Source organism: Mustela putorius, unplaced genomic scaffold, assembly GCF_011764305.1.
Source record: "Mustela putorius furo isolate JIRA1106 unplaced genomic scaffold, ASM1176430v1.1 tig00000743_pilon_pilon_pilon, whole genome shotgun sequence".
In the NCBI taxonomy this organism is placed as follows: Eukaryota; Metazoa; Chordata; class Mammalia; order Carnivora; family Mustelidae; genus Mustela; species Mustela putorius.
In genome coordinates this window covers 2,862,687-2,876,083 of record NW_025421464.1, presented here as the reverse complement: position 1 = coordinate 2,876,083, position 13,397 = coordinate 2,862,687, and the positions used below count along the sequence as shown (strand labels likewise).

The 13,397-nt window shown below is 48.7% G+C and overlaps 1 protein-coding gene across 1 annotated transcript; it reads right to left on the bottom strand.

The window, feature by feature from the left end:
- Positions 1-2,108: 2,108 nt before the first annotated feature.
- BPIFA2 (BPI fold containing family A member 2) lies at positions 2,109-12,585 on the bottom strand. The gene is made up of 9 exons (XM_004746626.3): positions 12,474-12,585; positions 11,310-11,479; positions 9,499-9,643; positions 8,743-8,850; positions 7,258-7,407; positions 4,833-4,914; positions 3,747-3,810; positions 2,799-2,880; positions 2,109-2,284 (listed from the first exon to the last, which is right to left on the bottom strand). Exons 2-8 carry the CDS (start codon positions 11,464-11,466, stop codon positions 2,840-2,842), a joined length of 747 nt encoding a protein of 248 aa, XP_004746683.1. The 5' UTR covers positions 11,467-11,479; positions 12,474-12,585; the 3' UTR covers positions 2,109-2,284; positions 2,799-2,839.
- Between the last annotated feature and the right edge of the window lie 812 nt (positions 12,586-13,397).

Genomic DNA, 13,397 nt, shown 5'->3' with positions numbered 1-13,397 from the left:
AGACCCCAAAACACAATGGTTTAAATAAGCTAGCTCATTGCTTTACTGCCACAGGGGCCGAGATGGGTGGTCAGGGGCTCTTGGAGCAGCTCTGCTGTCTTCAAAGCGGGGCTTCCACCTCTAGATCTCAGATCTCAGGCAGTTTTTCCACTTTTTCTAATTTCTAAGAGAAGGTCAGGAGGGGACGGGAGGGAATGCTCCCTGTCTGTTTTTAAGGAAGCACAGTGCCCAGGGTCGGGCTTGAACTCACAATCCTGAGATCATGAGTCACAGGCTTTCTGAGTCACAGGCTCTATGGACTGAGCCAGTGAGGTGCCCCTTTCTTTTAGAGCGCAAAGTGGAATTTGATGCATTTAATTTCTGCTGATATGCCATTGGCTGGATCTTAGTCATATGGCTACTGCAAGGGAAGCTGGGACATGTAGTCCCTGTCTGGGGGCCATATGCCCAGCTAAAACCTGGGGAGGGAGAGAAAATTGGTCACTGTTGGGGATGCTGGTAGTCTGGCCATAAAGATGGGTGAAAACCCAAGATCTCCCAGGACCATGGTTCTTTCAACCACATCAGGGCTTTCATCAGTCAATCAACAAACACAGGGCAGTTACAACGGCAATTCCAGCATGTAGAGGGGACACTCATCTTGCACTCGCTAGCTGTCAGGCCCCAGTTACACACTTCCCACCCTCACAACAGCTCGGCAAGGGAGGTTTTTTTCTGCTAATTCCGTTTGACAGGTAAGAAAACCGAGATTCCCAGAGGCTAAGTAACTTGCCCAAGATTTCAGGGCTAGAAAGTGGCAGGGACCCTGTGGAGTTCAGATGGGTCTGAAACCCCGGCCCTTGCCCTGTGCCCAGCAGCCCCTCAGCACAACCTGAACTGAGGTCTTCACAGGAGAACTGGTCTGCGACCCCTTTAGGTCACCCCAAGGGCTCAAGGGTCCTCTGAGGTGACTTGACCCTGTGAGGCAGCCTTCTTCAAAGGGAAGGCCCTTTTGGAAGGGGTGGCGGGCTCCTCCCTGCAGGGCAAAGGGAGACTGGGGCCTGCGTGTAGGCGGAATAGCCTCAGGAGGTTCTCATCTGTCCTGGGCAGAAGAAAGCAGCACCTGCTGGGGACTGGGGAGGCAGCCGAGTGCCTGGGCGCAGGCATGTAAGCTCTCTGAGCAACGGTTCTCATAGTCATGTGTTCAGATCCTGACTCTGCTACTTGCTCACTGTGTGACCTTGATGAGTCATTTGCCTCTGTGAGCCTGAGTTTCCTCATCTGTTAAATGGGGACAAGAATAGTGTCTCCTGGCATTCTTAGGAATTGGTGAGGTCACATGTGCCAGCAAAGTCAGCTGTCCATGATGGTGGTGGTATTAGCATCCCAGAGTGATGATCACAGCCAGGCATAGCCTGGGGTGAGCTGAGTTCTAGGGTGTGGGTGGAGGGGTCTTGCCAGAGAGAGGAGCTGGTCTCCATGGGATGGCTGAGCACCCTCTAGGTGGTTGGCTTTGCCAAGCAAGCAGGGACCTGTGCAGTCTGGCTGGTAGGTGCACAGGCTCTCAGGGCTGGAGGTAGGAGGCAGGTGAGCCATGGCGTTGAGAGACCATGGGTGTTCTCAGGTGCTGCTTGAATTGATCTCCGTTGCGGGGGAAATCCTAGCCCTTTGGAGGGCATGGAGGGGCAGGCTGAGATCTGGCTCAGGCCTCTGATCCTGTGTCACTCGTCCCTGTACTCCTGAGCCCACAGACCCAGTGTGCCCCATCCTCCATAAGGCCTCTTAGAAGTCTCTGGAGGGGAAGGGAGAAAGATCCTGGGTGGGCTTACCCCAAATGAGACTGTCCCATTCTCACTGCCTGCCTGGCCCAGGGTAGTCTCTTGCCCTCCCCTCACTAAATGCTTGGCTGAGCTTGTGAATGGATGAAACAAGTCTGCCATTGCCACCAACTGGCTATGTGACCCTGGGACAGTCTCTTGCCCTCCCCCTCTGTGCATCAGTGTCCCCATTTATAAAACAAGCTGAATAGTCCCAGAGGTCCCTTCCAGCTCCCACCCAGGTCTCTACCCCTCTAGTTGCCCTCTCCCCCTTAATCCCAAAGGAGGGATAAAATGGGCCACACAGGAGGGTGCAGAAATGGTCTTTTATTGCAGGGGGTGGAGGGTGGTGAGCACAGAGGCTGCTGTCCTGACTGCAAGGAATCATCTCTGGGAGGGTCCCTTCTGGCTGTGCTCAGGCTAGGGGTGGCAGCACCTTCCCAGATGGAGATGCTACCAGGGACACCATCAAGCCACGGGGCACCGATCTGGAACGAGACCACAGCGATCAGACACTGCCAGACAAACTCCTTCCTACAATCCCCTGCAGAGTCGAAGGCCTTGAAGAGGGGGCTGGCATCTGTGGTTGGGGTTTGTCTCTGGCACGTAGCCCTAACCGCTCCTCCCCTTATTGTCCTCTCCTCTCACCTTAGGAATAATGCAGATGTGAAAAGACTGATCATAGGCCAAGACTGGAGCTAGGGTTCAAGGCTTAGTGTAGGATTAGGATCATGGATCAGTCTGAGATCAAGGTCAGGGCTCAGTCTATGATTTGAGGTCATTGCTCAGTAAATCATTGAGGTCAAATCTCAGTCTGTGAGCAGGATCTAGGCTCAGTCTGGATATGTGAATAAGGCTCAGGATGCAGGGTATGACCAGGATCAGGTCTCAGGCTGGGGCCAGGGTCACAGCTCAGTCTATGACTAAGATTAGGGTTCAGCCTACTGTTAAAAAAAGAAGAGGAGCCTCATCCTCTATATGAGGCACAGAGCCACCCCTTACCTTCAGTTGGGCATCACCAGCAGTCCTCCCCATCTCCCTCTTCAGACATCGTTTTGTGGGTGGTTTTCCTTTTGTAATTTATCTGAAGGAATAAAATAAATAGCAGGCCTCAGTCTCCAAAAGAAACCAGACCCCAAAGGCTGTCACTCTCCAGGGGGTCAGTCTGACAGCCATGGGACCTCAGGCACGTCAGTCTACCACTCTGACCCTCAGTTTGTTCACCTGTAAAATGGGTATAATGACAGTAACCACCCCACAGGTTTGTTGGATTCAGTGGAATGGGGTATGCAAAGCACAGAGCGATTGCCCAAGAAACTGGTTTATGGCTGTTTCCATAGAAGGGCCGCCTCCGGGACCCTGACACCTTCACTTACCCCATTTCTGTTGCTCTAGTGTTCCGAGCAACCCCAGCCTTGCCTAGAAACTCAAAGGCCAAAGACAGCTCCCGCATGGCTGGAGGCGAACCCACAGCTTTTCATAAAGAGCGAAAGGGAAGGGCAGGTGTTTACTAGTATTGCTTACTGGATATTCGACTCTATGTTTTTTCTTTTCATCCACTCATCACCCTCCAGTGTTTCTAATCTTGGGTTCACCCAGCAGGAAACCAAGGCTCAGAGAGGCAGAGCCACTTGAATAAGGCCCCACGGTTGCTAAATAGCAGAGTCGGGATTTGAACCCAGATCTGGCCCATCCTTCTTTCTCACATCGTTCTGCCACGAAGGTTCCGCAGATTTAAAGAGGGATGATGGTAGAGAGCTCACAGAGGCTCACAGAGGCCTACAGAACCCCCTCGGTCCTGCCACACTCTCCCAGCTCTCTCAGACGCTGGGTCCTCCTGCTTCTCCAGGGGTCCCTGATCACACCTGCTCTGGGGTGGGCACAGGGTGTACACCTGCCCTTGGAAGGCTGCAGAGAGAAAGCACCCCCGGTCCCCAGGCTGTAACTTACCAATGACGTCCTGAACAAGAGACGCATCCACGGTGGAAAGTAAGGCATGGATCAGTGGGCACACCTGAGGGGGAGGGAGGGAGAGAGAGAGAGAGGGAGGAGAACAGATCATTATCAGCTGGGGCCACACTGCCACCCACCCACCAAGATCTCAGAACCTTTGACCCTTAGGATTCTAGAACAATAGAAACCTAAAAGTCCCAAACGGGAGAACCATAGGATGCTAGAATTCTAAATCCTTAAAACGTTGGAATCCTAGAACCCTGAGAATCTAGAGTGTTAAACATCCCAGAATCCTACACTCTTAGAAACCTTGAACTTGGGAACCCTGGAATTTTAAGAAATCAGATTGGGTCCTGGGCACCATAGAGCAGAGAGTTTCTCACTCTGTACAGTTCCCTGAAGATTTCATTAAAGTGCACATTCTGATTCAGCAGGGCTGGGGGGCTGAGAGCCTGCGTTTCTAACCAGCTCCCACATGAGGGCCCCCGAGCTGCTGGGCAGAGGACCGTATTTTGAGTCCTGAGGCTCCAGTCCAATGAGTGATGGAGCCACCTGGAGGGTTTTTCTTTCCTAAACCCAGATTCCCAGCCGCCTTCCAGAAGGATTCAGACTCTCTGGAACTTTGGGCATGCAGTAAAAATGGTTTTGTGTGATGCATAGCTGAAAATACCAATTTTATAGGCCTGTTATCTTTTAAATTAATTATCTGAATGATATGCATTTCTAATTATGGTAGATAGTTTTCTTTTTAAAATACATATTTAAATAAGCTTGAGTAAAATTGCGTTGTCTAAAGGAGGACCACACTAGCTAATAAGGCATATTGGGAGTAGGTGGGTATGGCAAATGACCCAAACTTGGGATCCAGTGATTTCAGCTAATGTGGGGCCTCCGCTTGTCATTTCTCCCTCTCCCCAGGCTGAGCAGAGGGGCACAGGTTCCAGCTGACAGGCCAATGAGGAGTTTGCCCCCAAGAAGAAAAGGCACTCAGAGAGTACAGTAGCTCCTGTGAATGGCACACCTGACCGCTCCCACCCCCGCCCCCCACGCATGGCTCTGGGCCCCAGGGTGTGGAGGACTCACATCCTTCTCTACCAGTTGGGACATGGTCTTTGTCAGGAAGCTGCTCAGGGTGTTCACGGCCTTCTCAATCATAGCATTTTGGCTGGAAAAGAGTAGCAACTGATAAAACCGTGGGCAGAGTGGCCACACAGTGGGGGTGGGCGTGGGGGAGGGGGAGATGGCTGAGCACCTGGAAATCAGGTAAACCCAGGAGTGCTGCAATGCCTTTCTAACCACAGCCTGAGCCTGTGGGTTCCCCACTTCTGACCAGAGGCTCACCTCAACCTGTGAGAGTCTCATCACAGGCTTAAGATCCCACTCTGATCACCACCTGCATGCCAGACGTTGACTACACTGAGGACGTGGGGATGAGCAAAGCACAAATAGCTCCAGCTGGTACCTAGACACCAAACAGGTCTTGCTAAGGCTGGTTCCTGCCCACCTTCAGCATTCAGCTTGACCGACACCTCCTTAGGGAAGCCCTCCCTGACTGCTTGCCTAAGGGAGGCCTTTGGGAAAGCTGGGTCCTTGTCTGTTGTCACCAATACATTCTCTAGAGCTCAGAGCCTATCTGGAACAGAGCAGATGAGCAAATATTTTTGGCTGAAAGAAGGACTGAAGTAAACGTAGAAGTAAATATAGAATGATGGGAGGTCTGGGTGACTCAGTGGGGTAAGTGTCTGCCTTTGGCTCGGGTCATGATCCTGGGGTCCTGGGATGGAGTCCCGCACTGGGCTGCCGGCTCAGCAGGGAGTCTGCTTCTCCCTCTCCCTCTGCTCCTCCCACCCCCACTCATTCTCTTTCTCTCTCTCTCAAATAAATAAATAAATAAATAAATAAAATCTTTGGAAAAACGTAGAATGACAGCTTGTGACAATTACTATGGAGGCCAAGAGTAGATGAGTTTGAGGGAGAAGAGGAAGAACCCTTTTTAGAACCTGAAGTTTGAGAAGTACGTGGAAGTGAGGGGAAAGGTGTTCTAGAAGGCCAGAAGAGCATGTGCACAGGTCTGGAGGTGGGCAGGAACCTGTCTGAGGCTAGAAAAGGCCAGTGTGTCTGCAGTGGAGTGAGCGAGAGGGCAGTGGTAGGAGGGTTGAGCCTGGTTGGCGGTGGGAGTGCTTGGGCTGAGCTGTCTTGGGCCACAGAGTGGAAGACCATTTCACAGATGCGGACACTGAGACCCAGAGCGGTAGGATGAAGTCCCCGGGGCTGCAGACAAGGCAGTATCCAGCAGGGTTCAGGGTTTCCATTGACATCCCAGCCTTCCCCAGTAACATCAGACAGGAGAGCCTTTCTTTGGTACGTGGGGTTGAGATGCCTTGATCAGATCCCTTGAGGGGGTACGGTGGAGTGACCTCTGCTCATGGCCCTCCGGTCTGAGAGCTGAGAACCCAGCCTTGTTTCTGCCAAAGCCAACCTGCCCCTGGTTTTGACTTCTAGACCATTCTCCAACAGCTGCCGCCAGGGTCACCCTGCCTCCCCACCACCCTCTTCCTCCACCAAACCTGCCCTTGCATGCACACAGTTTAATAAATAGATATGGAGGGGCGCCTGGGTGGCTCAGTCAGTTAAGCCTCTGCCTTCGGCTGAGGTCATGATCTCAGGGTTCTGGGATCAAGCCCCGCATCTGGCTTTCTGCTCAGCAGGGAGCCTCCTCCCCACCCCCACCCCACTCTCTGCCTGCTGCTCTGCCTACTTGTGATCTCTCTATCTGTCAAATAAATAAATAAAATCTTAAAAAGAAGTAGATAATGGATTAGCAGGGATCTGTGATTTCAATGGAGAGGATTCGGTTTGTTAAGATCTCTGATTTCGGGAATTTTCCAAATGAATGGAGGACTCTGGGAACAATCTGAAATTAGAGCCCCTGGTAAGGATTTACTTCTCCTCCCTCTCCCACACAGAGGCAGGAAGGAAAATACCATTTACTATTACTGTTATGGTTGTTGAGGGATATAACATAATGATAAAGGGGTCAAGTTTTCAAGAAGCAGTAATAACCCGCAATGTGCTGCGGGGAACAACAGAGACTCCAAAAGCAGGAAGTGGGTTTGACAGAGCTGCCAAGGGATCGGGGGCCAACACTCCTGTCTTGGGAATGGGGAAAACAAGAAGACACGGTCAGCATGGATGGCACTATCCCTGAGGGCCGAGCGTGCACCCAGGCTCTGGGCTCAACACTTTAGTTTCCCAGATGGTCCGGTCAGCAGCCAGGGAGGAGATGTTATTGTCACCTTCAGGTTACAGATGGAAAAACTGAGGCTCGGAGGGGCTAAGCTGTTCACAAAGTTGTAAGTCTATAGCTGATACCTGAACCAAGGTCTGACTCCAGAGCCTGTGTTCCTTTGCCACGTTGTGCCACCTTATGGGGTACGGGGATAGGGCGGAAGCTAGGGGTCCTCCACTCCTCCGAGTGCCCCACTCCTCTGAGATGGACGGGCCTCACCTGTCCAGCACGGTGAGCGAGATGCTGTCGGGGTCACTGCTGCATTTCCCTATGATCAGTCGGGGGGTGCCGGTCTGGGGATCGATTGCAACTTTGACAGCAGTCAGGAGGTCCAGCGAGGCCTTCAGGTTGACCTTGCCAATGACAGGCCTGCAGGAGATAAGATTCCCAGTGAACAGAGGTCTCCAAGGTGCCCTAGGGTTCCTCCACCTGTGTGGATATTTAACCCTCCAGCTTGTCTGTGGGTAATGTCAGCATCGTCTGGATTCTTACTGGACATCGACATTAAGGGCTTCTTGCCATTTGGTCCGTATAACAGTTTTATTTAACACCACCCTAATAATGAAAATAATAATAACAGTTAACATTTACGGAGGGCAAATGATATGGTAGGCATTTCTAAAAAGCATTTTTTCAGGACACCTGGGTGGCTCAGTGGGCTAAGCATCTGACTCTCAATTTTGGCTCAGGTCATGATCTCAGGGACATGAGATCGAGCCCCATGTGGGGCTTCCCACTCAGCGGGGAGTCTGCTTGAGATTCTCTCTCCCTCTCCTTCTGATCCTCCCCGTCCCCTCTCTCTGTCTCTCTAAAATAAATAAATCTGTGAAAGAAAAAAATTTTTTTTCCTGGATTAATCCATGTCATCATTACAGCAATACCATGAGGTATAAGTACTATTATTATCTTTATTTTCAAAATGGGGAAACATTGGTATAGAGAGGTTAAGTAACCATCCCGAGATCTCATAGCTAATGAAGGATGGAATCCCTGGGTCCTCAATTTCTCTCCTTCCACTCATTTTCCTATCTCTCTTTTAAAGTAATCAAAATGCTTTAAGATCATCTTCTTCACCCATGCCCTTCATTATATACTGTACACTACTATAGATGTTGAGCGTAATGGTCACTGTTACTTAAAGAGAATCTCACAAGACGAAATAATGCTGGCGGAAATTTTGCCAAAGAGTTATGAGTGCTCGGGACGCCTGGGTGGCTCAGTTGGTTAAGCGGCTGCCTTCGGCCTCAGGTCATGATCCCAGTGTCCTGGGATCGAGTCCCACATCGGGCTCCTTGCTCAGCAGGGAGCCTGCTTCTCCCTCCGCCTCTGCCTGCCAGTCTGTCTGCCTGTGCTCGCTCTCTCCCCCCGACTCTCTCTGATAAATAAAATCTTCAAAAAAAAAAAAAAAAGAGTTATGAGTGCTCATGTCTTCTCAGTTTTTCAGATTTTACAATTAGAGAAATGTGATGATTTCAGAAATATTTAATGGAGGATTCTTTTCAAAGAGGCTTGATTACGGCCAGAGTTCATTATAACATTTCAAAGCTTCAGATTTTAGAGCAGGGAAAGGCCCCTTCATGTACAGAGCAGGAGACTGAGACCCAAGGTCACACGGTAACATGGGAAAGAGCCCGATTCCAGTGTGGAGATCATTGGCCATGCTGCACAGCCTCTCCCAAATCCCAGATTCTAATGCATACTCACAGGGCCAGGGTGACATTAGCGACGATGGGGACCCTTATGTTAATGCCTTCACCATCAGGAGTCAGTTCCGCTTTGATTTTCAGGATGCGGGAGTTAATGATGTTCAACCTGTGTGAAAGCCACAATTTCTCTTTGGCATTCCTCGGGCCAGCCATGGTCCGAATGCTTCTCTATGCCAGCATCAGGCTGAGCATTTGGGCCTCACCACTTTGGCCTTCGCAATCGCCCTATTCAGAGGTTTGACCCTCTCCATGTTATGGCATGGCATACGGATGCTCAGACAGATGTAATTGCCCACAGGGATTCAGGGAGGAATAAGTGCCAGAATCAGAATTCAAACCCAGAACTGCTTGACTCCCAAACTCCACGCATGAAGCCAGCAATGTGGTATGAACTTGTCTTCTCTCTCCTGAAGGGGATTGGTACTTTCATCCTCAGCTATATTTGAAGAACATCTTACTCCTTGGAAAGGGGACCTCAGGCACCACCAAAGAGGTGGAGGTAAGGATTGAGAGGATCTTCACCCTGATCCTGAAATTACATAACACGGAAGTCCGAACCCATGAGATGCCCAGACTGACCCTGCAGCCCTGCCTCTAATTTGCTCAAGCTCTGATGAACCTGGCCTCAGACCACCTTGACTCAAGGACAACAAGGTTTATCAACCTTTCTGTCTTTGACCTTAAACTCACCTCCCCAAAGATGCGTGTTCCTTTTTCTTGGAGCAAAGATCTCCACCTTGAAGCACAAACTCACCCCATAGTCTCATCCTTAGCTGGTGTGATCTTAGCAAGAGCATCGTTCACCAAGTTCTTCACTTCCTGCACCTTCTCCTGGGCCAGGTGCCAAGCCTTGGATTCCTGAAGCTTCTTGAAGTCAGAGGTCAGTTTCTGAACGACAGCTAAAAAAAACAATTGCCATTAGTGTCGTGCATCACTTAGGAAGCAGTGACTATGTACCAGACACCAAGTAAGACTATTGCCTATGTTATTTCATTTACTCTTCATAATAACACAGATGAGCTAGATATGGTTTTATCTGCATTTTCAGATGAGAAAATAAAGGATCAAAAGGTTAAGAAATGTGCCTAAATTCATGCGGCTGGGGAGCCTTTGTTCCTTCCATGCTGCCTTCCTACTAATATATATTCATCATTAATAAACAAAGTGATCAATTAACCAGGCAATTCAAATTGCTTGTACACCAGCTTCTATTTGTGACTCGAGACAGGGAGAATGTCTATTGCTCTGAGATGTTCATGCAAGTTTGAAAAACTAGGTCAAACTAAATGAGAGAATAAGAAATAGAGAATCTAGAATCCAGGAAAAAGTATGGTCCACCTCATAAAAGTGGCAAATGGGAGTCCCAGAATGACAGCTTTGCAGCAAGCCCAGAGAGCAACAATTCATACAGGAGTACAAAAACAAAGTGTCTTAATGGAAGGACTCCAGAGAAAAGAGGGATTAGATAGACATGGCAGATGTAGAATATTGCATATGTAAAGAATTAAGAATTATGTGTAGCAAATAATTCAAGTGAAAAACAAGGCAATTATTAACTCAAGGAAAAACAAAGGCTGTACAAGAGAAGAAATGTTAACTATGGTTTTCCAACTTGGCTGTGCAGTGGATGGTATCTACCTAGTTATAATGGTATAACAAATGGAGTTCATTTCAATAAAACTCTTTTTGGTCATGTAACTCATTAGGTGACCTTGATCCAGACACTTCTGTTTCTGAACTCAGTTTTCCCAACAGTGAAATTGGAGAGTGGTCCCTTCTGTATCTTTGAAGCTCTAAGCCCTAACAAGACCTAAGCCCTGACAGCGTTTGAAAGGTAGACATAGCATTTACTTCCTCCTATAATGTTTATCAGTGTGCTAATGTTGAAAATGAAAAGAAAGCCAAATTCTTTTAAGAAATAAGAATTAAAAAGAGACATGATTAAATGTAAAGCTAGGTGGCTTTAAAGCTACCTAGGCTGAGTTATGGCTAATTTCCTTAATTTCCAATGAATTAATACATGTCAGTAAGAAAACTGAACAGCCTAGCAGAAGAATATGCTATAAATATGAACAAAATATTTGTGCTAAAATATGTAAATAGTGAATAAAATATTAAAAATGAGTGAATTCTTTCATAATTGGAGAAATGCAAAGTGAAATGAGCTATAATCTTTTATCTATGATATTAGCAAAACTGTTAAGTTGTCCATACCAATGCTGTCAAGGGAGTAGAGAAAAAGGCACTTTTCCAAGACTTTTGGAGAGAATATTAATGTAGAGGATTATTTGTCAACACTTCCTACAATTTAAACTGTGCATACCTTCCGAACTTTTGAAACTCCACTTTAGGAACTTATCCTATGGATATATTAGGAAAAACTTGCCATGATATAATATATAAGAGGATATTCATTTGAGATTCCCTGTTCTCAGAAAAATAAGGGAATGAACCAAGAACTGAACAGCCCACTTTCTTGGTAAACTACCCGTAAATAGCATTCCTTGGTGGTAGCCTCTGGTAATGCAGGGATAGCATTTAGGAGGCACTTGTGTCCTGACTCACAATCAAGTGTATTGTCAACGGTCTGGAGTCCTTTCTCAACAGCAGGTTTCAGCTTGTTCACGGTATTACTCAGATTATCACCAAGATTTTCAAGAAGGGATGCTGAGGTCCCAGCGATCAGGCCACATACGAGAACAAGTTTCCAAAGCTGAAGCATCTTGACTTGACACCTGAACAGTCATAGGAGGGACAGGAGTGAGAATTACCCAGATAAGCACCCTTGAAAAGCACCTATTATTTTTAACTTCACATTCCTGTAAGATAGATGTGGTTCGCTTCTGTTTTATAGATGGGCAGTCAGTTCAGAAACCTAGAGCAACTTGTCCAGAGGTACACAGCCAGTGAGTGGAGGAGCTGAAATTTGAAAAGTCACACTTAGCCCTAAGTCTGTGCTCTTTACACAAAAGTCCTTTGTACATAGGGCACCTGGGTGGCTCAGTGGGTTAATCACCTTCAGCTCAGGTCATGATCCCAGGGTCCTGGGATGGAGCCCCACATCAGGCTCTCTGCTCAGCAGGGAGCCTGCTTCCCTCTCTCTCTGCCTGCCTCTCTGCCTACTTGTGATCTCTCTCTGTCAAATAAATAAATTAAATTAAATTTTTTTAAAAAAGTCCTTTGTACATGCTGGCTCCTCTGCCTGGAACATCTTTCCTCATCTTTGCAATTTTACCTAAGTCATTTCCTACTGACTCTCCAGCTTTAGTAAGACACCACACCCTCTGCGAAGCCCACTCTAGGCCCCTTCCCTTCCTAGAGTCGAGATTAGGGGGTCCCACCACATCATCCTGCCATTTTTGTTCTCTGATCAGAGTTCTGGTGCCATTTAGTGATGACTTGTTTGCCTTTCCCACAAGGCTGTGACCTCCTGAGGGGAGAGATCACAACCCACTTTACTATTCACTCTCCAGCCCCCAGTAAAAAACCTGGACTTAGTTTGGAATGAGAAATATATATTTGCTGAATAAAAGTATGAACAAATAAAGGGACACCATGTCATGACCCTGCATTGCTCATTGGTTTGATGCTTCTAATAAAATTTATCTCTAAATATGCTATATTCAGAATATTAGCTAATCTAAGTGGCCCCATACTTCTGCCTCTTTCCCCCAAAACATTCTGAAGATCACCATGTGGGGTGCCATCGGGGGAAAGCCCACCACTCACAGGTTTGGAGGAGGATGGTCGTAAATCCTTGCTCCTCTGTATGGTCCCGCTGGGATTCTGCTGAGTGTTGGTGGCCTTTATAGGATGGTGACAGGATGGGAGGCTGCCCACAGAAGCTAGCACCAGTTCCAGGGCCATCCAGAGAGATTCCAAAGTAAATAAACCCAGTCCAGGATGAGCAGAGAGATTTCCAACCGAAAGGTCACCCGGGATGCTTGAACGGAAGTGGATGGACATGTAGAGACCTTTTCGCCAAGGCTAAGACAAAATTCACGGAGCCTCCAGCGGCCAGCCAAGACAGCGGCCATCGTGAATGGGGGCTGAGGTAAGGACTGAGAGTGGATGAACAGGAGAACATTCTGGTGAGAGGCCCCATAGCGATCAAGCGGCTAATTCTGTCCTCACTTGGGAGCTGAGGTATAGAGAGGGGAAGCAACCAGTCTGAGGTCACCCAGTAGGACAGGTTCAGAGGAGGGGCTGTAACTGTGGCCCACGGAGAGTCAGGGTCAGGGACCAGGGAGGTCATTCTGCCTAACGCTCCTGCGGTATCCGAGTGCCCTCAGCACCAGGCTCAATGGAGCCAGCCTCGGTGTGAATGTTTTTGACGGCGGAGGGCTTCATGGAAGCCTGCCTGTGGTTCCATCTAGTTGGCAGAGAGTTCCTCCTGAGAGTAAACGAAATTTGCCCCCTCCCCCATTACCGCCCCAAATGTGAGCAAGAGTGAGGCCCAGAAAAGTTAAGAGCCTTGCCTGAGGCTGCACAGCCAGTGTCAGAAGGCACGTCCCAACAGCCTTATCTCCGGTCTCCCTCTGCCCACTTGCTCCCATTTGCTCCTCTGTCAACACAGCAGCCAGAGAGGCGTCGCTCAGCCCACCCCCAGGGTCCCCACCGTGGCCCACAGAGCGTGTGTCGTCTGCTGTCTGC